This window comes from Manacus vitellinus, unplaced genomic scaffold (assembly GCF_001715985.3).
Source record: "Manacus vitellinus isolate BGI_N305 unplaced genomic scaffold, ASM171598v3 scaffold_16_pilon, whole genome shotgun sequence".
NCBI lineage: Eukaryota > Metazoa > Chordata > Aves > Passeriformes > Pipridae > Manacus > Manacus vitellinus.
In genome coordinates, this window is record NW_021939189.1 from 12,472,111 (window position 1) to 12,498,452 (window position 26,342).

General features: G+C 44.3%; 1 protein-coding gene across 2 annotated transcripts; it reads right to left on the reverse strand.

The window, feature by feature from the left end:
• Window positions 1-466: 466 nt before the first annotated feature.
• On the reverse strand, window positions 467-26,342 carry GNB5 (G protein subunit beta 5). Of its 2 annotated transcripts, none has more exons than XM_018069763.2 (12): window positions 26,217-26,342; window positions 21,391-21,502; window positions 17,760-17,896; window positions 16,374-16,415; window positions 15,516-15,592; window positions 13,880-14,012; window positions 9,990-10,133; window positions 6,783-6,874; window positions 6,613-6,661; window positions 3,996-4,092; window positions 2,804-2,970; window positions 467-2,565 (listed from the first exon to the last, which is right to left on the reverse strand). In XM_018069763.2, exons 1-12 carry the CDS (start codon window positions 26,340-26,342, stop codon window positions 2,554-2,556), a joined length of 1,188 nt encoding a protein of 395 aa, XP_017925252.1. In that variant the 3' UTR covers window positions 467-2,553. The 2 variants fall into 2 exon arrangements, with proteins under 2 accessions (XP_017925252.1, XP_017925253.1); XM_018069764.1 differs by lacking the exon at window positions 26,217-26,342 and adding an exon at window positions 21,813-21,827 and having other exon boundaries at window positions 2,208-2,565.

A 26,342-nucleotide genomic window follows, 5' to 3' on the forward strand; every position in this document is an offset into this window, starting at 1 on the left:
CAAGGTGATCTGCACATCTGGTTCACCCAAACAGTGACAGCCCCAGCATTTCAGCAACCAGCTTTCTCTGGCATCCCACTGCAACTCAAGGAGAATCCTATGTGCCCACAAACACATACTCTGCATTTTCCAGATAAGGATCTGGAAAGAAAACATCACATTAGCTTCGATCCTTCTGAGCAGGAAAACAACCTGAATTCTGGTGTCCTGAATGCAGGGGGAGCTCAGATGGTGTTTCAGGTACTTTCAAGGACTGCTCACTCTCACTTGCTGTTGCTCTCCTTGGGTATTTCCAGAAAACATTCCAGAAGCAATTTTCTGGTAGATCTGGGCTTTGCCCTAGATTTTGCAGGAAAAATGATCTAAGGAGCTATATGGTACAAAAAGTGAATGTCAAAAAAAGCAAAAAAACCAACAAAACATAGCTACCATTGCAAGTACCTAACAGCTGGGAAAAACTACTACATACATGTTCTCAATATGTAAAATACAATTTATTGTATTTAGGCTGTTCATAAGTATCAACACAACGTAGTATGTTTGAAACAAACATCTCGCCAATAAATACTATCTAAACATTAATATTAATCTTTTGATCAAATGTGTACAGTGTTTTGACTCAATATTGCACAGTGAGCTCTATATGACATTTCCATAGTGCATTCAGTTTGTTGCAGGGATAGTTTGCCACAAATATTGCAAAGCATCAGAGTTGACTTTTCCAAGTGAAAACAGCTGAACTATTCCATTAGGGATGGAAGGCTGAGATAAATGTCAGTGTCCTAGGTTAATTGGTTATGGATTCACAGAACCTAATGTTTTCATAAATGAGGAGACTTTTGTTTCTTATATGATTTTTTTCTAAAAAAAATCCACTTTCAAATAGAATGAGGATATTATCATCAAACTTATAACTCCAGTGATCAGTGAGCTTCTTTTCTCTTGTTTCAATCTAAATATGAATCATATATTTGATATTTTCAGAGCTGAATCTAACCACTTGCATTTCAAAGGCCAGACTGTGCAAGCCCCCAGCATTATTCCAGCCCCTTGCTCCCTGTATGCCTCTGCTCAAGTTAGACTCAGTACCTGTTGGTATGAGCAGAGCTGACACACTATAGTCTCAATAGTTTTCAATGTATAAATGCAGATAGAATCTCACAATGGTTCTATAATTAATTCTCATATTTACCTGATTAAATCTTGATTCTACAGCATCAGCTCTGCAGGGGGTGGTGCTGCCAGTTTGTGGGGCATTCCCATGTTCACACAGAGGGTTGGGTGCTGCCAGCAATGTGGCCAGCTGTCCTGCTTCCCTGAAACCCAGAGGTTCCTGGATCAGATGGGCTCATGTGCTCTGGTCAGCACAGTATAAAACATTGGCAGGACTGTGGCTCACAGCAGGTTTTCAACAACTCACTGTTATTGATTCTCAAGTCCAAAACTATGTCCGTGGCAGTGGGAGATGACTGTTAAAATTAAGAACTGTATGATTTGTTTTTTAATGTTTGACCCACATTTGCATGAACTTACACTGCTCTGACATTGCAGAAGGACCTTAAAATGGGATATACTGCCTTAATATACATTTAAGCTACATTGCCCTGCCAAAGTGGTATGAACTGCTCAAAATGCAAATAAGAATCATGATCATAGAACGACTATGACTGACTCGGAAAAGATTTGACCATCGGCATAACGGTGCTTAATGCTTAGCATGTAGCATCCCTTAGTGCTTAGCATGTAGTATTTTTTTAATTAAAAGAAAATTCACTCACCAAGTGATACAATTAAAAATTTCTAAGAAACTACTGGTTAAGTATTACCTCATGATTACGTAAATCATGTTTATATCCCTCCTCTTTGCCGTTTATCAGTTTGTATATATTTAGATTCTTTATATTCAGGTAACAGAGATGAAATACTTATTTCTATCTAAAAAGATAGTAGAAAAAAAAGGGATTGAAAGAATTTCTTTTCTGTACAAAAAAATACATTTTTATGACAGCAGCCAGTACCTTCACAGTAGGTCCTTTACTCCTCTATACCAGCAAGGTTCAGTCATCCATAACACCATCATAAAGTATCAGAATTGTTTTTCTTTCCACTTTTCAACACTAAAATTCAATATGCTACTACGGAATGATTCCAAAGCCTTATGCTACATCCTGATAAAATCAGGACTTTTTTTTTTTTTTTTTTTTACTTTAAAAAGAAACTCAGTTCATGCAAATAAATACACAATGTGCACTGAAATAGTCAATTCTATGATACAGGAGACTTCGCAGAAAAGTCCCTTTATAATTAACTAAACTAGTTCTAATAAAAGAATATTGTTTCAAAACAGAATTTAAACCATTTCGTTCTACTACAAGTTGATGTTTGCTAAGTGCTCAAGCAGACTATATTTTCTACCTAGTTGTTTTAATCTGTTGGTTCAGTGTCACTCTTTTGTAATGTAGTGAATATTTGATTTTGAGGAACGGCTTCTTTATGCAGTTTTTGTAGTCCAGGGTTTCAGTCTTCATTTGATTCTGCAAGCGGGATCTCAGGTTAAGCCCAGATCTGTAGAAAGTTGAACAATCGTTTGTGACAATGACTCTTCTATCAAACTTAACAGTTCTGCTAGCACTTTGTGGGGATTTTTACTAGACTTTCCAGTTCATGCTTTACACCGTGTTTTTATACCCTCGTTACGTCCTCTAGAGTTAGTTATCCTGTAACAGCCCTTCCCCCTCACCCCCTTCTATTAACCCATCAAAGAAACAAAGAAGCACTCAAAGTGGGTGCTCCCCGCACTTACTCGGAGCGTGTGATCCCAGGAGCCTGAGCAGAACGCCGTCCCGTCGGGAGACACCCGCAAGGTGCTGACGCGATTTTCATGTCCGAACAGGATGGATACGCGGGACCCTTTCAGCACATCCCAGACATTTATGGTGTAATCATTATAGCCTGCAAACAGCAGGCGACCTACAGAGCGAATGAGATTTTACACAGTGAGGTCTTAACGTGCCTTGACTGCAGCAAGAGCCTTCTGCAAGACATTCATCCCCCCGTGAGACACAACGCCGCTTTCCCGTGCCGCCCTCGGACCACTGCTCCCCCCAGACTAGCTGTGCTCCTGTGGGACAGCCCTGCCCCGCCGCTGAGCTGTCCATACTAAATGCTGAAACAATTAAAATTAATGGCTTACAAACACAGCACATTTTACTTAAATCACACAGAATGTGTTCGGTCATTACAGATGGGAGATGACTCTTAATCGTGACAGACTGAAGAGCACTTCGACAGCTATTGCAGGGTCATAATACTTTGCTCAGTCTTTGCACAAGAAGTTAAATATAAGTGGTCGAATGATTAGTAGGCAATCTGGTAAGTGATTCATTGCTAACGGGACGAGCTGGGGTGCTTGTGACCGGGACAGAGGCATTTGCCTCAGTCTCAGAGGAAGGGTAGTTCACCACCCACTCATCCCCCACCCACAGTTACTGGGGAGCTCTGCATTTGTGCTGGGGCAGCAGAGAGAAGACCCGAGCTCATGGCTCAGGATCTGTAGTGAAAAGTGGTAATGTCTCTTTCTTCATGCCCCTCTAACATATTTTTACTATTAATCATTTACTCTCCTTTTAAAAACTATTTATGTAAGCGCGCTTAATAGTTTAGTTGCATTTCATGTTTCCTTTGAAATGTTTTTCATCATTATTGTGAAATTCTAGCCCAGCTGTAGTTAATGGTAAAATATTTCCTGCCTTCAGTAGGGCCAGGAAAATACTTTTCATCACTACAACGAAGCAGTAGCCAGCTAGGTTATTTAAAGAGTAATTATTTTTACAGAGGCAAAAAAAAAAAAAGCTTCCATGCATTAAATGTTTCTTTTGGCACTTATTACTTTTGCTAACTTTTAATAACAAATGCTTTATCAAATTAAACTGAAAAAATTTTCAGTTCCCCTCAAAATCTCAACACTAAGATAACCTCCAAAGTTCAAGTCTCACCACTGAGAGAGAAGTCCACACTGGATGCTCCAAAAATGATGCTCTCTTTGGAATAAATTGCTACTTCTCTGTCTGCACGAAGGTCATATAAACGACACTAGGATTAAAACAAAACCAACAAACATGCCTCAGTAAAGGCTGGAGGCACCGGCTAAAATATTTTGAAAAAATGGGAGTGGGAAGTGCAGCCTAACAGGCATCACAGGAAGTGGCTGCTTGGCTTCTTTCCTTCTGCTATTTCTGCCTGCTGTTACTGGGACTCCTTTAACAGGGATCTAAGCAACACAAGGCTGTTTTGTATAAACTCTGTGAAGAATTTGCTTTTTCAAACCACTTCTCTAAGCCTCCTGCCTGTCCTGCTCTAAAGAGATGTGTGGTGGGCTTTGGACCATGGCTGCCCACTGAAAGTCCCCACACCCTCTTGCTTCCTCTCTGTGGTTTCCTACATATTAGGGCATCCTGCTACTGGGGAGGTGCATGGGGACACAGTCTCTGAGTCTGGGAGACAGAGGATCAAATCTCTAATCATTGTTGAGAACACGGACCACGAACTAACGAGGCTATAAACACACAGGGTAAAACATGAACAGGAAAGTCAAAGAAAAAGATGGTAGCCCTTGCTCTGAGTAAGCTAGGATAGCAGTCTCTGCCCTTCAAGAGGCCTCTTTGTCTGAAAAACCTACAGGAAAGTAACTGAAGTGAAATAATGCATTTTTGTACAGATCTTTGGTTTTTATTTCTCACGGAAAATCCCAAATCACCTCTAACAAGCTATACTTCCTGTTTTTATCATTTGCCAGCAAACTTTGACTTGTTTAACATGGAAATCATGCATCAGACTTCACTGCCATGCAGAAAGGCAGTCTGTTAGCCCTGAAATCAAAACACACTTTTGAAACTATTTCAATTGAAACTCCTCCTCAATAAGTTAAGCTTAAGCAAATACTGGTCAGATGGCTTTGTTACTACTAAGAGTTTACTATTGAAAAATGGCTGGTATTCAAGCCTGCACATAAAGAAGAGGCTTTTTGATTTCAGAGCAGTGGGGAGCTGCCAGGTGTGTGAAGTCCAGCTCACCCAATGCTACAAGCTGATGAATAATTTCATCAGACTGTCCTGATGGGGAGTTGGGGTCACTGCAGGTGACAGCACTGTCATGTGAGCACACCTTTATGGTTTACCTCCAGACAGCCAGGATTATCTGTTACTCAAAATCCCCAAGTATATAAATCAGGCAAGGATACCAGTCTGTAACACTGAAAACACCAACCTCTTAATTTAAAGAATGAGGTATAAGGAAACTGCCAAAACCTCTGTCAGAAGTACAGAGGTGGAATTTCCCATTCTCCTGCTTAAGGCAGGGGTGTCAAGAATAGTTAAGAAAGAAAAACCCCATCAAATAAACTAGTAAGAGCCTGTGATACTGGGCATAAGAGCTTGTGATACTGGGCATAAAAAGAAAGTGCTCTCATCAGAATTTAATGATGGACAATTTCTCCCTATCACACTCTCAGCATCTCAAGAGCTCACAGTACCACATCCAAGTGTGCAGAGAGCTGGGCTCCCCACAGATATTAATTTACAATTGCAGTTTTTAAGACCTAAAAGCAGGGTACACTCTCTCCAGAAGAGCCCTGGAAGGTCTCCACATCCAATGAAGATAAAAGGAATGCTTCTATTGAGTTTAGCTAGTATTGGAGCAGACTCAAAACATGCTCTGAGGGCAGAGTACTTTAGATAAAGTCTTCACCCTCACCCAACTCAGTGTGATGTTTGAATAAACAGAAGAAATAAGGTGCCAAGTGCTTCCCAAACATCTGCTCTCAAGTTACACTTAACTGCCAGCTCAGTCCCTGCAGGGTTGTGGTGGGGGCAAAGCCTGGTCTCCCATGGGGACCCATCAGCTGCAGGGAGAGCCACCAGCCATATGCCTCACTCAGGGTGGAGGGCACCAGGTAAATGTCATTTTGCTTACATTGTGCTGACCCAATTTACCTGTCAATATATTCTGTGCCCCTCCTAGCAGATTGCTCATAGATAACTAGGGTCCATTAAGAACTACTGTGTGATCCAGAATGACCTGGATGCAGTGACTCACTGCAGTGAAGAGTGTTGGCAGTGAGTCAGACCGACAGGGAGGAGATGAATGTGATCAAGGCCAGCCTGGGGCTGCAGAGCCAGCTGCCCACATCTGCCCTGCTCTGTGCTGAGCCCACAGCCCCTCTGCTTGCTGGGACAAGCTGCTTCTCCTGACACAAGCTTCAGCATTTCAGCTGGTTCCTCCCATGCTGTGACCAACAGTTACACAAAGTCAAATATCTTCCGGTAAGACAACTATTTTTGGTCATGAAACTTCAAACATAGAAAATCTGAAATGAATATTTGGACAGTACCTCATGTAGACAACTTTGCAGAAGTGACCTACAGTGTTACTAGATTTTCCCTATAGCAATACATAGTATTTAATATCTTATAGGAATTATTATTTCTGCAACTATAGTGTCACAGGCCCAGTTTAGTCACTAAAAGTCCTCTGTGGTTGTGACCTAATCTTCTAGGAGAATCTGACTTGGGAAGTAACAGAATTTCCCTAAATTAGGTTGCTGAATTAACATACCGTGGCATCGTCTGAACCAGAGGCAAAGGCATCTCCACTTGGATAATATCTGTGCACAAGTAAAAGAAGACCAGAACACATTACATTACTTGGATGAGGTCAGACTTCAAAAATAGAACCAGAACATTGCTCAACATTGCAAATGTGTCCTCTCCCAGAAACAAACTGACCTGACACTGTTGATATCTGAATCGTGGGTTTCAAATGACTGGATGCACTGACCAGACCGCATGTCCCAAACCATGGCTTTCTTGTCACATCCCTAATAAGACATAAAAAAGACAGCAAAAATCACTACAGTAGAGCAAATGGTGATATTCACCCCTCATGTACCTGACATTAAAAGCCCAGTTACTTTTAAAGGCTCTGAACATCACAGCTCTGAGGGGATTTAACCAGCAAAGCAGCCCCAGAGCTGCCTGCACTGGTACCCCCAGCTGGTGCAGTTGCAGGTAGAAGAAGAGGACATCATGAAGGCTGAAGCCTCAGGACAGTGGGGTGCAGATAGCACTGGGTTGTCTGCACAGGCAGCCCCACACTGACCAGCACTCACAGCCCTGCTTTGTTTATGCTGCTGCCCTGCCTGTGTCTGCAGCCCCCCACCATGCCACAGAGCTGCGTAACTCACTCTTTCCCTTACCACATAACATGCCCAATATAAAAGGTTAATACCCAGCATTCAAAGTTTTATAACTAATTCTTTTCACACACTGAAACAGAAAATTAAATAGTTGCATCCGGAGGGGCTCTTGTCCAGCCTCCTACCAGAGTTAACCCCTGTCAGGGCTCTGCACCCTCAGGCTTGATGGTGTGGTTGGGAGAGAAAAGCAGCATAGCAGCACTTCATCTCATCATCAAGCTCTAATCTGCCCTTCCAAACTGTGCTTTGAAAAGATCATTTAACACTCAGTGCTCAGCACCCTGAATGCTTTGGGCAAGGGCCTCGCCCATCTTGTCTGCAATGTCCTTGGGGCAGGAACCATCTCATACCTGTAGGCTCATGCTCTCAGCAGCAGTGTCTCACTGCTGCCACAGTCACAGTGACAGGAAGAAGAACAAGGTCTTTTCTTTTAAGAGTGACAGAAGATTTCAATAAATCTGCCCCTTCTGAGGGGCAGGCAGTGGGAAGGCTCACCTCTGGGGGCTTGGCCCCTCAGGGGCTGTGTGGGAAGCACAGGGCAGACCAGGTGGCTGCTGCTTGTGCTGAGCCAGAGTGCCCTGCCCAGCAGACCATGTTGTTTATTTTAATCAAATATGATTGCTAATTAAACTAAACAGTCTCTTTACAATTCATATATTTCTCTCTTTTTTTTTTTTAATTCAAATTCCGTTGTCAAAATGAAACCCCAATGTTTTTACTAATGATGTCATGATTTATGTTCCTTTGCACCGAATTGTGGTTTGGTTTAGTTTCGGGGAAACCGAACAGGATAGAGAATATTTTGGACTCAGCATATTTCCCTCTCAAGCCCCATCACAGTCCAAGCCCAGCCTTTCATATCACTTCCATGTGCACTGTTCTTACTGACCTCTCTGGGAGGTTGGGGACAAGACCAATCTGACAAGCTGGTTCTTTGACTCCTAAGGTTTTGAAGGAGAAACCAGCAACCACCTGCGGAGAGATGGGCCCCCCGAGTGATATCCAACTCAGCCCAAGGAGCAGAGCTCAGAGGGCACGGAGCACAACAGCCTGGGACACAGTCCTGAGCTCACCCAGGAGAGTTGGAATTTTGAGTTAAGTTGTTAAATGTAACATCACCCAGCCTCTATGTTGATGGACTGACATTGCTTATTCCAGCTCAGGGTTACTGTGTTGAAGAGGCACAGCATACAGGGAGTCTCTCCATGCTGCCATACCTTCAGGTTGTACTGTTCTGCCTATACCTGCATTGACACGATGTAAGACAGATCTGAAGTGGTGTTTTGCATCTGATGAATTGAGTGCCTGTAAGCACAGACATACCCAAGCTGCTGTATCAACACCAGTATGACATATTCTCTTAGCAGTACCATAGCTGCTTGTGATTCTTTGCCCTATAATAAGCTGAGCTGTTCCCAGGGAGAATGAATCTATCCTTTCTGGGAAGCAAACTCGGTGACAGGAAAACCCGAGAGAAGTAATGCACTTGGATGGAATTAGCTTTCAGTCACACTTCAGAGCAGCTGTGCTAGCAGCAGGCAAACTGGGCCAGTGTGCTGGACCCTGCTCCTGATGGGCCAGCCAAATCTGATAAAACAGCCATAACAGAAGAGATCCAGGTTTACTGTGCAGGGATGGGACCATGACTCCAAGCACCCCTAATCCATGTTTGGCACACTCTGGCACAAGGGCCATTTCCATCATCAAGCACAGGATCAGCCCTGGGCCAGTGCTTGTGGGGCTCAGAAACCAGGTACCTTCAGCAAAGTTACTGGTGGCAACCTGCCTCCAGCAAGAGAGGTCATCTCTCAGCTGCTGCCAGCTCTCACCTGCACACTCAGTCTCTAATGTGGGAAAGACCAGGATCACCTTGAAAAGGAGCAGAGCCTCATTTCGCTCACCTTTATGACTTGCCTGCCTCACTGCCAGGCTGTGTGCCAATGGCTCAGCTGCCTGGGAACAGTGATCCCTCAGCAGCACGACAAGACTTGGAAGATGCCCTGGGTACTTTCCCAGACCAGTCCAGTCCTGCATTCCCAGTGAGGCTTGTGTGTTCCTCTGGGCCAGGACAGGGAGCGGGCAGTTTTTGACTGATAAAGGGGCTTTAAATGCCTCTTGTACCGCTGGAAGGCACAGAGGACTCAGCAACAGCTGAAGATGTGGCCACACCTCATGTCCCTGCTCCAACATGCACGAAGGTTTAGCCAGTGTCCAAGCTACCCCATGACTTCTGGGGAGTGGTTGAGGGACACAGTGACATGCACGTCATTTCAGCCCCACTTTGATGCCCTGAGCACGACCTGATGCCTGTCACACCCCATCTCACTCCAGAGAGCTGGGCACAAGAAAGGAGCAATGTGTGGGAAGTCCTCTGCTGTTCCAGGCTCCAATCCACAGGGATTCACACCTCCTCTGTGGCAGAAGCCCACTGCTCTAACCCTGAGCCTTTCCCTTCCCTGGAGAGGCGTTGTTTTGATCTTGAGCTGGATTGCTTTGGTGTGGGGTGGAACTTGCTAAGTAAGCAGAACTGCAGTCAGACTGGCTGGGTGGGTTTGACCCCACTGTCAGGGGTTTAATTCGCTCCAGCTTGTAAAATGTGCTTGCAATGAGTGGATTGCACTGGGGCATCCAACATATACTCCAGCACTCACTCAGTAAGATCAGAAGCCTCCTGCTTTGCTGCCTTTTCGTTTCCATATTCCTTAATTTTATATTATGAAAAGAAGCTCCTGCTTACCCCAGAGACAAATGTATTTCCTGTTTCAGAAGGGGCCAGGTCCAGGCACAGGACATCAGCTCCATGACCATGGAAACTCTGTAGAAGCTGCCCACTCTCAACATCCCATAGAGCACAAGTTCCATCTCCACTTGCTGTCAGGATCTATAGGATGTGAGAAGAATCACAATACAAAAATCAACAGTTACAAAGAAACAACTGACATCCCACACATACACCAAAGGACAGCTTTGAGTTAATGAAATATCAAAGCCATAAATCCACTGTGAACCTAAGTACTTTTCATGGCTTTTAGTTTTAAGGAAAGAAGTTAAGAGTGGAAAGGAGAGCTGTATTGACACCACTATACCTACACAATGTTTCTACAATGGCCCCTTTTGTGCAGTGGGGTTTGCATAACTGATGGCACTAAGGACATGCTGGCATTTCTTTATTCTCCAAAAAGAAGGTAGAACCATACTGGTATTCCTGTCTGCCCCTGTATTTAACCCTATCCATATACAGGCTGCTGGAATTCAACCTAGGCAAAGGGAAGAATTGTTGGAGCTAAGTTTACCTGTTCAACTCTCTAATTTATTGTTTTTTTCTGCTTGAAATAGTCAGGTTAAACCCAATTAATTTGGCTTAAGACATGGATTTTCTGAAAGGGCTGTAAGCCTGTCTAGACAGTTGTTTGATAAGTCCATCAGCTCTCACTTGTCCAAAACCATTTGTGTGTGAAAGGGCTTGAACAGACACTGACCCAACACAGCCCACAGCTTCCCATCTGCTACAGCACTTGTAGAAAGCGCATGTGATCAGAGCTTGTTATTGTGACTAAATCCTGATGATGCTCAATTGTTCAAAATTTCCCCTTGGCACCCGAAGCTGTTATGCAATCACAAATTTCATAGGTTGACAGGGTTCCTGTGCACTGGCGAGGAAGGAGGCAAGGGTGAACGAAGGAGGGCTCTCGGTTTTGTACACAGGTTTTTCTCATGGTTGGTGAGGAAATTCAAGGGATCCCAGCGGGCAGTCAGAAGTTAAAAACAAAATACTCTTCAAAAGAAAAGGATCATGCAGTCACGAACCCATTCACAGAGTTGCATAAAGGTTAAACACTAAACATGTTTGACAGATGCTCCAAAAACTCTTCCCGTAAACAGAGGTCTGCAAAGCTGCAGAACAGACTGTTCTGGATCCTGCAGTAGAGAGACGCTAATGCTCTCAGATGATGATAGCAGAAGAAAGTCCTGACTTGTCTTTCTGGCCAGCTTTTGAGCCTGGATCAATGAACTTCTCTATTCTGAGAAATATTTGTACTTGGCTGACGAATGAAGCCTTTCAGCTCTGAGGATTTGCTCTTGCAATACTGTGTAAGAAAGACACGAGGGGAATAGGAGTAGCTAAAGGTGTAAGGGAAGGGTCTGTTGGCAACCCAGAGCTTCAGCTAATACTTAAAGAAAAAGGTTATGGACTCAACTTCAGGGTATTGCTATTGAAAACCAAACCAACTCTAAAAATCTAAAACCAGAAGGGAATTAACAATCTTTGCTGTTGGACTCTGGCTTGCTGCACTAGGGGCTCCTACAGCGCTGGATGGGGATCCTGCCTTGCCTGGCAGCAAGAGGCAGCACTTGCACAGGGCAAGGGACAGCAGGGACACAGCCCCTGCTCACTGGGAGCACAGGCACCGGGGTTGGGAACAGCGTTGAGGGGAGAGGGGCCATCTTCACCTCCTCCACCACCACAGGCGTCATCCTGCTTCTCAGCCCTGCCACACTGGAGCATGGCTGCCTGCCCTATGCAAAACACTTGAGATCCCAATTAACTGTTGCTATTAATACACATGGAGCATTGTCACGTGGGGAGCATTATCACACTGCAGAGCTGCAGATACCTAATTTAGGAAGCGAGGCTCCCTGGCTCTGCTCACTGAGGTGGGGGAGGCTCTCTCAAGCAAGACTGATTTGGGGCACTGAGAACAAGGTGCATGGGTGACCCAGCTCTGCACTTCTGCACTTGTCTTGGCCCAGGTGGGAACGTGATCAGGAGTAAGGGTGGGACCCCTTCTTTCAGCACCCCCACAGCCTGAGAGTGGCTTTAATCAACGATGAACCACCCCTAAATCTCCTCTCTTTCCCTTGCACTGCCAGATGCCCGTGGGCACATCAACCCCTAAACTCCAACCCAGCCTTTCATTCCTTTGAGGGAAAACAGAGCTGTAGTTTAAGAAAGCAGTCAAGGCAGAGCAGCAGCCCTGACAGCACCTAGCAGTGGGAGCTGGGGAGGCACTGGGCTGGGGGACACCTCCACCTCATGCTAGAGCTGCTCCAGGACAGGGACTGCATTCCCCTGGTGATGAGAACTGCTCTGCACATAGCTGGGAAAGCTCCTGCACCATGTGCTTGTTGCACTGTGCACCTTCAGAGCTCCTGAATAGTGGTAATTCTGAGGCCTTTGTGTAAGTGGAAAAAGATAAGAAATCTGGTATTATCTAGGATCTTCTACATAACAGTGTCCTAATAGAAGCTTGGCCAACCCAATTGCTTGCATTTGTTTCAATGATAGCAATCATAAGAAAATTTCTTTTTAAAGACTTCGGAAAAATCTCTGAATCACTAAATATAAAACACCTTAATCCACTGTGTATTATCTAACAATAGCTGTACATTACCTTCAATATCAATGCAGTTTGCTGTATTTAATATGAAGAAAAAATACCTAACCTTTCTTTTCTACTATGAAAAAATATTGTATCATAGGATTTAAGCACAATGCATTTAGGTATGGAGAAGAAAAGAGGAAACCGGTTTTATGTCTCATGAAAAACATTCCACTTAATTTAGACTGCTCTAATTCAGCGGGGTTCCTACACAGTCAGGTCAGGGCTAAGCAAGTCTGAGCACTGGGTACCTCCACCACTTGTTTCCATGGCAATGGACTTAAATTAGCACCTCAGAGTCATTACAGAAACCAGAGAGCGACAAACAACAACATACAACATACTCTCGGGCTTCACATGTCCTGAAATAGAAGCAATGAGAGCTGATATTTCCTTCAGAAGAGCTCCAAATATCTGGAAGAAGGGAACACGATAATCCCTTTCCAGCAGCTCTGTTGACACCGAAAGCAATGAAAATGCTCCATTCTGCTGCAGAGCTGCACTGAGCAGAGCTCTAATTAAATTCAGAAATCAGAGAGGACAAGGGGATTATCCTGGCTCCTTTCATCATCTTCCGTGTTCCTGCAGAATGAGATCTTTGCGATATTCACTACAGAGTGGCCTGGTCTCAGAAGATCTGCATTTAGTTCCTGGCTCTGCCATTGCCTCCCACTGTGGGCCTCTGTGCTCCACCCCACTGGCTGCGAGATGGGGACCAGCATCACTCCTTTCCCTCGAGGGAACACACCACTGCACGTACAGACAACAGGGATGCCCCTGTGGGGCCAAATGTATTACTTGGTACAAATAAAAAATATTAAGAATGAAAGCAAAAGCAAAGTTGTCCGGATGTCCAGGACAAAGGAGGCAAACAACACAGTCTCTATCAGCTGGTGTAGTATGTACCCAACCTAGTCCTAAGCAAACAGTGTTTTTAACTATTTGCAATAGTCTGAGCCCCTGAAAGCACAAACTGGCACAGATCAGGTGAGCAGAGAACACACAGGTACCAGCGAGCTCCCTCTGCAGAAGCAACAGGCCTTTGCAGGGTGCAGCCTGGCCACGGGCTGTGAGGAGCATCTCCTTACAGCAGCTTTTGCAGTACCTTCACTGCCCCCGAGAGGGTCTTCCAGCAGCCCCTGCATGGAGCAGGATATGGTTCTGGGAGCAAGGAACATCATGTGCACCGTGTACGAGTGCAGCTCATGTTAGGTGGTTGTGAGCAGCGGGAAGGGAATGCATTTACCTGCATGTCTGAGTTAGTGAAGCTGCAGGCAGACAAGTAGTTTGTGTGCATTGCAACCGATTTCTTCTTTGCAGCCATATTTTCATTTTTTTCAAATGTCAGAGGGTACACAGAACACTTGTTGTCCAGGCCACTGAAGAGAGTAATAATAGCAATAACAGAGAGAGGAGAACTGGTTAAAACTGCAACGACAAAAGGCGAGTGGTGATAAGAAGGAAACCACCTGTCAGTGCTGCGCTGCCAAACCCTTACAAGTACCGACTTCCCTGTATTGTGCTGTGTGGGATCTCCCTGTGCAGGGAAGCCCCAGCTGCCTCACCAGGCTGGCTGCTTTACAGAACTTGAACAGCTGCGCCTCAGTATTTTTTACCCTTACCGAATTTATAAATGCCACTGAATGAAACCTCACGAAAGCATAAACTTGGAGGTGACAGCAGTCACCTCAGGGTTAATGCTTCACATACAGCCAAACTGCCATTTTTCTGCTGACATATGTCATTGCAAAGATCAGTATTTAAGCATAATTATTGATCTATCTTAATAAATTTGACCTGACTACAGAAGAGAAGGTACAGCAAGTGGAGAGTGTGAAGACAGACCTTTTAGAAGAGTTTGGAAAAAAGGCAACAGAAGCACTGATGTCTGTAGCTGGTGTGTCCCTCCTGGACAGTTCTACCAGTTAAGCTGTGTCAGATATAGGACTCATTTCTAAAGGCTCTGATCCTTTCCTCGAGCCGTGGTAGATCAGCCCTGCCCTGGTCCCTGGGATCCTGGCACACCAGCACTTGCTGGTTTTGTGCCTTACATTACATGTATAGCACTTAACTGACAGCACAACAGAAATATAGAATTAGGTAGTGCAATAAATGCATATGTGTATTCCCTCTCTTCCTTACATATGCGAATACAGAGTTTTCTTGCCATTCTTTGAGTTTTAGTCAAAAACCCAGTTTCCAGACTTGATTATGGAGTCTGCCTGTCTGTCTCAGTCTGCTGCTTTCTAGATTTTCAGGCCACACAGTGAAGTCTCCCTTTGTTCCCTTCTCTTGCCCCAAGCTTGCTTTGTCTGTCTGATCCACCCAGTCACTTTTAAAAAGATGCTTTGCCAACATTTCATGTCTTTGTTTTTTCCCCTGTGTGAACTCAATGTTGTCAAACTTGAGCCTTCCAAGAAAAACTTGTAGAAGATTATCAAGGATGGAGTTTCTTCTCCCCACCCCATCTTAGCAAGATCTATTCACATACTGGTAATTGTTAGTGATGAACCTCTACCTCATAGAAGAATGAGTGCAAAGTAAGAACAGGATTAAAACCTCTTTCCCTTAGAATATATATCCGACATAGACAACCACACTGGAACAGGGAAGTAGCATGCATGCAGAATTCCTAACCCATGATATAAATGCTGAAAGAGGATTATTTTCCATGCTTACACAACAAATGTTATTGCACTGAAGTCAGTGGAGATAATGTGTACAAGCCATTATAGGAATAGAATTAGAGACACTGAGTGTAGTCCTTCCACCCACAATCGCTGCACGCAAACTCCTATCTGTCAGCTTCTGAAGGCACCAGGACAGCACAAAAAAAAAATCAAACTTCTCTGTGTAAGCAGCTGTGGAAACTGGGAACTTACCCACAAGCAATGGCACATCCAGATGGGGCATATGCACATGCCATCACCCAGGTACAGGGCATCGTCACCGCGTGTTCCTGAAACACAGCATCTCTTTAGACTGTGATGTCACTGTTTCTCTAATCATTGCAAGGAAAACAGCATAGAGTAATAAGTTCAGTATTTCTGTAAGACATTTTTAGGGTCAGTGAAAAGTAGAGGTGTTTCCCCCAGCCATAACTCACACGTCAGGCTGAGACAACCCTTACTGCAGAGCTCAGCAGAGTAGCAGGAGGATGGCTAGTCCTTCTCTGACACTTTCCACCTTATTCATGAGCACCAAACTGATCACAGAGCATGCTTTATTTGGGTTATTCAGGGCTGTAAAAAGTCCCCATTGCTGCACATGAAAAAGTGAGTTAAAGGCATGTAGTTTTTTCTCATCTGTGTGGCACACAGTGCCACAAGGCAGCCAGGTAGGGCTTGGAGGAGCAGCAGAACCATTTCACAGTGAATACCACAGCTGAAGGATCCCAGGTGATCACACAGGACATATGGTACAATGGTTACTCAGGAAGGCCCTCTGTTTTGTTGGCTGGGCTTTGCCCAAGCCAGGAGCCCTCCCTTGTCAGCGAAGAGGCTGGATCAGAGTCTCACAATGGGGAGACCATGACAAACCCCAGTGCCCTGATAGGGACTTTGCTCAGAGACAGGTCAAGGCAGCTGACTTGCCCTCAGCTCCTTCTTTTTAGGTGCTGGTGGAGATATGCATATTATCCCGTCATCCCACTCTCCTGTGACACCTGTGGGCCCTTCATCTCATTCCACCGTCATTTGCCCTGGGCACAGAAATCTGAATTTTGCTGAAGTTTTACTTACCTTGTTGGTAGTGAAGGAATCCCACACGATCACCTTCCCATCCTAAAGGAAAGCACAGAGAGAGAGAAACTGAGGCCTTACAGAGACATGGCTGTAAGCCTGCTTCCCACTTTGGGGAAAGCACTGCTGCTCATTTCTATCCCCCAGTCTGTTATGGCCTGAAATCTTTGTTGCCATCTTAACAACAGCACAATGGTCACAGTGAAGCATCAAGGAGACACTCCTCAACAGTGCCAGTTGTATCTATGACAAGAAAAGCATATCTCCTCCTCACCAAGATGACTCATGTTGACTTAAAAGACCAATGTTTTTCCTGTTTTCTTCCCTCCCTTTTAGTGGGTTCATGAGAACTCCTTTCACTTGCAGCACATATCCATTGATATGATCTGCTAAATAGCCATCCTAAGAACCCTCTACAGAGAGCAACACAATCACTTTGGGTATGGCAGCTACACCTGTGCCAGCTACTTTGCCTTATGCACATAATATTGTTATCCTCCCTGTAAGCTAAATGTTTATTACTGAGCAACAACTGCTGCTGTACCTGGACTTATATAGTTCTTAAAACAGAGTAAAAATGCATTTCAACCTGCCTGTTCAGGTTGAAATGCATTACACACTAACATTTTAACTACTTTAAAAAAAGGTGACATTAGTTATTTAAAATTATTCTCTGCTGAGATCACCATGAATGGTAAAAACTCATAGTAACTGAAGGTGGCTTGCAATGCAGATTGCCTATTTTTATCCCTCAAGTGAGACCCCTGACAGATTTCATGTAGGTCAATGAACAGCTGTGAGATGCAACAAGCACACTGAGTGCCATACTGGGCTCAGGAAGAACCAGGGGATCTAGAAAGTAATTATCTCATTACCTCCTCCAGCTTAGGAGACTGGTCTTGAGCAGGTGTTAGGACTGTTTCTCAAAATGCCCAACTAAATGCAGTAATTTTGGCAGGATATTTGAGGCTTTCAAGGTCACATCAATCATACAGACTGCAGAAGAAATTTCTGTGCACAGAAATCTCTGAAAGAATCAGCATTTCTTCCCTTCCCTTTATTTTCTCTGAACACGTAATCTGAGAAATTTACTACATATTTCATCTGTAAAGAACGAGGAAATAAAACTGGCCTTACATGAGTTCTATTTTCTATTATAGTAGGGAATATGGGGAAACTCTGTGTATGACTGGACAAGAACAATTTAGGGTATTAACTACAACGGGGGTAGCAATGATCAGAAGCTTAGATTTAAGCTTTCTGAACAAATACATTGCCAATAAACTTTCAGGGCATCTTGAAAACATTTACACTATTCACAGGTATGATATGCAAAGAGTGGCACACAGCACAGCCCGAAGATTTGTATACTGCCCAACAGCATACCTGGGAAGAGCTCACAATTCTTCTCTTGTCTTTGCACCAGTCCATACAGAGAACTTTATTTCCATGGCCCTTTAGGGTCCTCCTGGTCTTCATCACAAACTGGCCCAGCGCCTCCACACGCTCTGCCACCTGATGGACTGCAAACAGCTGGTGGTTAGAGAGCCCTGCATCAAAGCTCTGCCCTGGCAAATCTCTGTGTTTAGGAGTAATGCCCCTGGAGGAGTTAATCCATGAAGTTCGAGTCCATGGTGCAAGGCAATGAACTCTGTTTCAGAGGTGGCAGGTGGTAAAACCAAGGTGGGTGGCATATGAACATATTTACCAGATAAATATAAGGATGAATTCATCCAGGGCTTAAATTCCAGGGATGTAGCAGCTGAAGGCCTTGCAGACCATCACACCTAAGTATAACTGGAAAACAGATTACCCCTTTGCCCCCTCCTACTGGGAAATCCTCAGGCCTGAAAGTGGACAGCCAGCCCCCAGAGCAACACATGCTTCAAAGTACTCAGCAGAAGTGAAGACCACTACTGGGTCTTAGAGGAAAAATCATACAGAAGAAGGGGGTAGGCATCAAATCTCCAGAGTTTTAATGGTAAAACAGTTGTTCTGGGTGTGAGACTCCCAACTGCAGTTGGCTCTCAGCACTGTGTGGTGATGGAGTGTGATACAGGTACTAACTGCCCTTCTGGTGGCCAGGGGAGCCCCCAGGGCCAGGACACAGCTCTGAGTGAGTAGTAAGCTTGGCATTTGCTATAAGACCACACTACCCAACTTTTCAACAGTATCTATAGACATCACGGACTTCATGGGATGTATCAGCTTTTTCTTTTACAACAGAGAGCTTTTCTGAGTAGCATCCTCTGATGGAGAAATCAGTTCTTTCATACCTCATTTAATAGCAGTACTTTCACCTGATACTCTTATAAAACAAAAAAAATTGCATTTCCATTTGTGCCAATTGACTTTGACATAAAGCTGCACAGACATGCAGCTGACACAACTAAAAGGTGTCTCATGTAACCCTGATGCCTCATGCTGGGGTTATCTGTACATGTCTGGGACAAAGTGTCATCCGAGGAAACCTATTTGCTTTGCTCCAGCATTTTCATCCAGCATGGAGCTGAGGAGGGCCATGATTTCTAGTGGATTACCTTTCCAAGAGTTGCCTTTCAAAGCCACCAGCCCCACAGGCTGTACCAGAATAATGTTCTCATCTGAAATCTCAGCTCAACCAGTCTCACAGAGCCCAGGGACGGGTGCTGTCCACCATTCCTGACAACTTGTCAATAGGTCAGAAGCCAATTTCTGAGAAAGTACCATATAAACCCACTGAGGAAAAGATACATTCTCCCTATCATTGCCCATAGAAACCTGCCAAATGATCCAATCAAAAGACATGAAAACACAGGACAGGAGGTTATTATGGCAGCTGGAAAGATGCTTGTGTCCAGAACATATCTGAAAAAACAAATGTGGCACAGACAATGAACAAAGCATTTCCATTATGTCAACGCAGCTGAGACTCTGTGAAATTGTCTGGTTTAGCCTCACTGATTCTCTGAGGACGCTTATCTCCAACCACAGCCATAATAATCCTGCTCCCACCCAGCACAGGTTCGAGAGTCAGATAATTATTTTTAAGCATTCTTCAACATTGTTCCAAGATAGTTGAAAATCATGCACTCAGACAAGTAGATCAGCTAAAGCCAGTAAGTAGCTTGAGTAGTTTTACAGAGGTCCAGATAAAATTGCCTATTTTTCTTAAAAATATTGTTTGGCCTGAACAGGAGGTGTGGACTTGATGCAGGTACTATTGGGTCTTTGATCTTTTCTGTGCAGGAAGTCAATTAGGTCTAATGATCTGTCTGGCCTTAGAAATTTATAGACTGCACAAACAGAACAAACTTTTCTCTATGCCTAAAATTTTAAGCTATAGCATTGAATCCTTAAAACTACAAGAGTGCAAATCAAATGTATGTTTGGCATTTCCTTTTTCGGTCCACATTTTTGAGAGCTGATGTTCCAAACCAGTTGAACAAATAAGGGCAATCCTATTTCAGCCAGCTGTTTGTTTTGGGAACCACACAGGGAAAGTCACAATCAAAAAAATGTGAAAGATACAAATTTAGATTAGGAAAAAAAAACAAACCACCCAACCAAGCAAAACCCAGAAAAGATGCTTTATTCTGAAACTTACAAGCTCTGCAGAAATAGTACTTGGGAATATCTGAAGTGTAAAAAAGATCTGATACAGAATTAGTATAAAATATCATGAGGGAGCATTGCTCTACAGCAGCATAGCACTTCTGTCTCAGAAATCCCGTCATGGCTATGCAAACACACCTTTCCAATGGAAGTTTACAGATTTCACATATGACAAAGACATGAGTATCTTATGACTATCAATGGCACACAGAGTTATGGTATCACTGCAACCACAGTTAAAACTCTGAGCAAAAATGGGTTTAAGAATATTCTTAAGAGGTGTGTTAAACAGAGGCCCTGCTAGTTCTGATACAGAAAATATAATATAGAAATATGGTGATTTATGGTAATGTTTCTGTAATGAGGCTATCTCCATTTGTTTAATAATTCCAATTAATAGGACATTCACATAACATATGATTGTCTCATTTGGACAAGAAATGCTCTATTTACTCCAGAAAAAAAAAATAAAATTTAACCCTTCCTCACCTTAAATTTACAAATGTTTGTCAGTCCCTCATTCTTAGAAAACATGAAGAACTAAATCATTGGATACAGGCTCAGATTGCTTTTCAATGTTTAGGACATCAAAACAGATAAAAAAAAGTTTTAATGACCCACTAATATTTCTAATAGAGTAAGGTGTGTGATTTCAGAGGAAAAAAGTAATTTGTATGTTTTTTAAAAAACACACCCCAAAATGCCCAAAAACCATGCAATAGATTCTATCATTGTAATTATAAAAATGAAATTATGAAAACGAAAGGATTATTATCTGTCTGGACAGGTGAATTAATACCTACTTGAGGAGCTCCATAAAGTAAGGTTAGCTTATTTTTCTTGAATTTGGAGGGAGGGTGATAGTGGGAGGGCAGAGTTGAGGTCTGTCCATATAATTTCTGTCACGTTATCCCTGGATCTTGAAGCTGCAGCTGAGAACGGTGAGTTACAGCATTGACAGCTCCAGCACTGACTCACCCCGCACCTCTGAATCAGCACTGCATCCCTGCAAGTTGTTTCCCTGGGGGAAGGGGGGCAGAGGAGCCGGTTTTTGAAATGATGCTCCTTTTTAAGCCCGTCCACACCTTGGGTAAAATCCCGGCCTCATCAAAGCAAATTCCTATCAACTCCCAGGCGGCTGGGGTTAATCTTTGTTCCTGACACCACATCGAGCGGCCGCAGGCACATCCCGGGCTGCACCGAGGGTATTTCGGGGTCCCCGCCCTCCGGCCGCCCACCCCGCCGGAGGCAGCGCAGCCCGGGCCGTGCCGCCGCGGTGCTCCGGGGATGCTGCGGGTCCTGCCCGCCCCGGGGGAGCGATGTCCCGGCGCTGGGGGCCGCGCTCCCCGCCCGCTCCCGGCCAGGCCCGTCCCGCGGTGCGGCCCCGCGGCGGCCCCCCGCGCCCCCGCCCGGCCCCACTCACGCTCCACGTCGTGCAGCTTGGCCCGCTCCTCCTCCAGCTTCCCCTTCAGGCTCTCGGCCTCGCTCTTCAGCGATGCCAAGGTCTCGTTCTCGCGCAGCCCCTCGGTTGCCATCTTTGCGGAGGAAGCAGGGAGAGCGGGGATGAGAGCGGGAGGGAGGAGTTTGCCCGCCCGGCTCTCGGGGATGCTGCCGAGGCTCCTGCTGCCTCAGCAACGGCGCCGGAGCCGGCCCGGGCTCCCCCTCCCCTCCCCGCTGACGTCCAGGCCGGATGGGATGCTGCCAGCCCCGAGCACGCACACCATGGGGACCAGCATCCCCTGCCCGGCCTCTCCTGCATCCCCAGCCCGCTCCAGCATCAGCATCCATCCCACTGGCCTCCCGGCCGACAGCCGCGACCAGCCTCACCTCCTGCCCCGCTCCTACCCTACTGTGCATTCCAAGCCCTTTTCACAGCCTAAAGGCTTAGTTTCCCCAGAAACACACGCCAAAGAGTGTTTCTGCTTTGCATCCAAACTTCTTTGTACAAGTTGCGCACTCTGTGGGGGAAGGAGGCAAAAAAAAAAAAAAGCCATCGGTCACCCCAATGGCATTTTAAAACATGAGACTGCGAAGACAGAACCTGTGCCAGCTTAGATCCATCATTCCCTGATACTGCGATGGGTAGGGGTAGGAGATTCAGCCAGCAGGTCTGTGGCCCAGCTCCTGTTCCAGCAGTACAGATGCAGTGGTAAGAACCCTTCTCTCTACTATGCTTCGCATTCCTCATTTTTAAATTTGCTGTTATCAGGGTTTCTTTCTTTTTTCTTTTTCTTTTTTTCTTTTAACTCCGCTTTGAACAAGCTACTTCTTTCCCCTGCTCTTAGGTAAGCATAGTAGGGTCTGTGGCCTTCCCAGCTCTTGAAATGGACCAGTTTCCAAAATTCCAAAGGGTGAATAAAGAACCCTCCAGTTTGGTGTTGGTGTGAGCCCGGGGGCACAGCTCTGTGGGTTCTGCTTGGGTGCAGAGCAGGAGCTGTGCTGGGCACAAGGAGCAGCTGGTGCTTCCAGGGAAAGAGCCATGGCACATAGCCTGGCAGCTCCTTGTTCCCTGGGAGTTCCTTGAAAATGTCCTCTTGCTACAGAATTGTCCTTGATCTACAAGGAGTAACTTCGTGCATATTGACTCCCATTGTCTCCTTTTAGCCAGAAAATAGACAATCCAATGGCTATTGTTCAATCTGGAGATGGGCCAAGATTGGAAAGGGAGATAAGAAAATGACTGTTTGCAGCTGCTGTTTGGACTCTGGGCACATCCTGGATGGAGAAAAGTCGTTTCCCACACTGGGCTTGGAAGTAATGCTGCTGTCCAACAGGGATGCAAGGGCAGAGCTGCTGAGCTCTTCACCATCATTCTGGAGCTGAATTCAGGCCCTGATCTGGTCATGTCCTCAAGGTCTATTTTAGTCAATGGATCTTCAGGCAGAATCTGGGTTGCTTTGCTGCAGAGTCAAAGGCAGTGGATGTATTTTCAGACTTCTCATTGTCCACAGAAACTGGTGTGACCTAACCCCACCAGCCTGAAGGCGATGCAGGCAGCCCTGAACTGATGAATCCAGTTGCATTCAGAATCACAAAAGCAAAAGTAGGTGGTGTAAACTATGGAATTCATATAGTGCTCAATAAAGGAACATCCTTCAAAGCCTCCTACAGTAATCAGCACATTGGAAATGCCTTCCAGCACAGACATTGCCAAGGAAATAAAAATTCCATACTTTTAAAGTGATACTAAAAGAACAAAAAAACCATCCCAAATGTCTTTTAGGAAAGTGACAGAAAGCTTCTTGTATTGTGTTATCTTCATGTCTGAAAAATTAAACCTACCTGTATTAAACTCAATAATACAGCTGTGTCCTGGGGCACTAGCAGGGGAAGACTGTGAAGAAGAAACTTTATTTTTGAAGGATTCTAATCTGTGACAAATGCCTTACTTCTGACACCTGGTAAGTGTGAAGAGGCCCAGAAGTTAAATCCAACAAAAGCCATAGGAAATTTATTTACCTTGGTAGGAACGCATCAGCTCTCAGGAATTTGGCGTAGATAACACCTATGTGTCAGATACTTGGCACAGTCCTGACAGTGAAAAATTCAGAGTTTCTTGCCTTAACTGATGTGAACAGTCTCACTGCCTTAGGGAATGGGATTAAAGAGTCTACAAAGAACAGCTCAGAATGTGAGAGTCCTTGGGAACCACACGTGTAGGCTGATACATGGTACTAGTCCTGAGATGACAGGGGTAAGCAGATCCATAAGGTGAAAGGGAAGCCTGTACCAAACACAGTGAGCTGTAGAAGTGTGTGATACTTATCATTAGTTTGAATAAAAAGTTAAAAAAATAAATATTTAGTTCATCTGACCAACTACTGCTTAACTACCCATGCTCTTATTAGCTAACCATGCAAAAACCACAGGTTAGAATAAAGCCAGTTGGGACCTTTTAATAAAATGGACCAGGGTTGAAATAATTTAGAGGATAACATAGTACTGGGTTAATGAGTGCCACACATGGCAAATACATCAGACTGTAGTGATGAGATGATGGGATGGATGAAGAAAGTTGGTACTGTTCTGACAATAAGGACACTGGGGAAAATGAATGATCTATCAGTGTGTCACAAATTGTTGCCTATCTCAAAAGTTAGGCCTTTAAAATAAGTTTTCATTCTCACTAATTCACCAGCTGATCTCTTTTAAAATTGTAAGCTAATTTACTAATAGTTTTATGGGGAAATTAAACCAGCAAACATTGATTGAGTTTCTACTGATTAGCACCAAACTAAGGCAGGTAAAACCATAGAGGGACAAGATTATTTTGTCTAAAACAATTGAAGCAGGATGACCTCAACACTGAGAATCAGCAATTTCTAATTCTTGTTATCCCTCAGCATATGATGCTTTTGGGGAAATCACAAAGACTGGCTGATGAAAATGCATCTGTGCATCTGCTGGACTGGAATCAGGAGTTTCATGGGCACATTGGGAAGTTGCAGAAAGATCAGCCAATTAGACACTACAATTGTGCATCCACAAACACTTGCACAAGTGTGGCAAGGATATATTGTGCATTTTGATATAAGCCAAAGCGCTAAAAAATCAATTCAAAAAAGTAAAGAATATAATTTCCCTACCCATGTGTATTTCAGCACTAGTGCAAAGAGCTCTCTGTGTTCTGAATATTTGTTTTTAAATTTTTTGCTAAATATAAAGCAAGCTGAGGCCAGATCTACCAGATCCTACTGCAGTGCTAATAGAAAGCCTAACAGGCTGTTAGGTACTGAGGCAATTCTTCCTGAAGTCTCAGTCTGCTTCTAGCCAGCAGCTGTTCCAGTGGGTAAGAGCCTAACGTCCATAATACAAATAATAAGGAGAAAGTTGCTGGGACTGTAAATAACAAACAGCCTCTTTCCTGTAATTCCAGCATGCATTTATCAGGTCATGCAAAAATTTATTGGATAAATAGCCAAGAAGGCTGTTGGCCAAGAAGGACCTGAACAAAGCAGCAATTTCAAAGTCAGGAGAAGCAAATAAACCGGGAAGGGACTGTCTTTTGTCTTGCAGTCATTACATCTAAATTTCCTCCTAAACAACGTAAGGCATGACAATGTGCTGTGTCAGCCAGTGAATTGTACACATGCACCACCTAGGCCACCAAATCAGTGCTCTCATCTGCTTGTACAACAGTGTTTTGTAAACACAGCTTGCTAAACCTTTTAGCATTCCTGCAGACATCATTTAATCTGACAGTCAAATGCAACAAACAGTTGGACCCCATTCAGTCACAGTAGAGACCAGTTCTGGGGAGGAAACAGTGATGGATGTCTTCTCCAACTGATAATGCACAATGGTTTAGGAAGATGAAATAAAATGCTGCCAAGTTGGACAACAAAATCCTAAAGTTTACAAAAGGAGTTTTCCAGACGAGCTCTTCAATAGCCACGTAGGTTCATGACCTTAGCTTTGTATTTCACCTAAAAAAACCCCACAGTGATCTCTCCAGAACAGTGCTTCCTACCAGGATAGTGGGATATAACCTCACCATTAATTACTGGAGATTAGAAACCCTCCAATATCATTCCTTTTTCAGGCAGTATGTGGCAGGACCTGCTGGTCAGGCCAGCAGGTTTGCTAATCTCCTCCATTACCAAGTTCTGTGGTGATGCATGCCCATGGGACAGAAGACACTCCACTCCTCTATCCAATGAGGATAAGTTTTTTCCCACCTTATTCTAATAGTAGCTACTTCCAGCTCTCACCCAGGTACTGCACACAGCATAGGAGACAATGTGGTTGCAGTGTGAAATGTGGGCCATGATGGAATTCTGACAGCACTTCACTGTGTCTTGTTTTTACTGAGACAGACTAGATGAACATCATGTTCCTAGTCACTAGTGAATGAGTTTATTGTAATGATATAGCATTATTTTTTAAAGTTCTGTTAAAGGTAAATGGGAAACACTTAAGAACTTAGGCCAAGCAGAGTTGCACACATGCATCTCAGAGAAGAGCTTAGATGGGCACATAACATTTGCACAGCTGAGGAACGTGGTACCATAAGGGAAAAAGCTTGAATTTTTTATGATTTTTCAATCAAAAATTATAAAACATATCCTCGAGCCCCAGGGCCACCTCTGTTGCAGGGTCATGGAAACACCAGGTGTCTGCAGAGGTGTTTGTTTGGCAGCCTGTGGGCCTAGCAATGCTTATTTGCAGTCCAGAAAAATCCAACCTAACAGACCAACCCCCGTTTTGTGCAGTCTTTCCACACTCTGGCTGATAGAATCAATAACGTACCATTTCCACACATAGCGAGCAGTAGCTGAGTTGTTCTGATTTGATGTAAACAGGCCTGAGGGGCTTCTCTTTGGAGCACTTGTCACAGGGACCAAACACAATTGCTAAAAAGGTCTGGTCACACAT

Coding starts and splice junctions, on each gene's coding strand:
- GNB5 (XM_018069763.2), bottom strand. CDS start 26,342: ATGTGTGACCAGACCTTTTTAGCAATTGTGTTTGGTCCCTGTGACAAG. Junction 21,503..26,216: donor GCTCGCTATGTGTGGAAATG/GTACGTTATTGA, acceptor TCCTCCGCAAAG/ATGGCAACCGAGGGGCTGCG. Junction 16,416..17,759: donor GAATTGTGAGCTCTTCCCAG/GTATGCTGTTGG, acceptor GCTTTCCTTTAG/GATGGGAAGGTGATCGTGTG.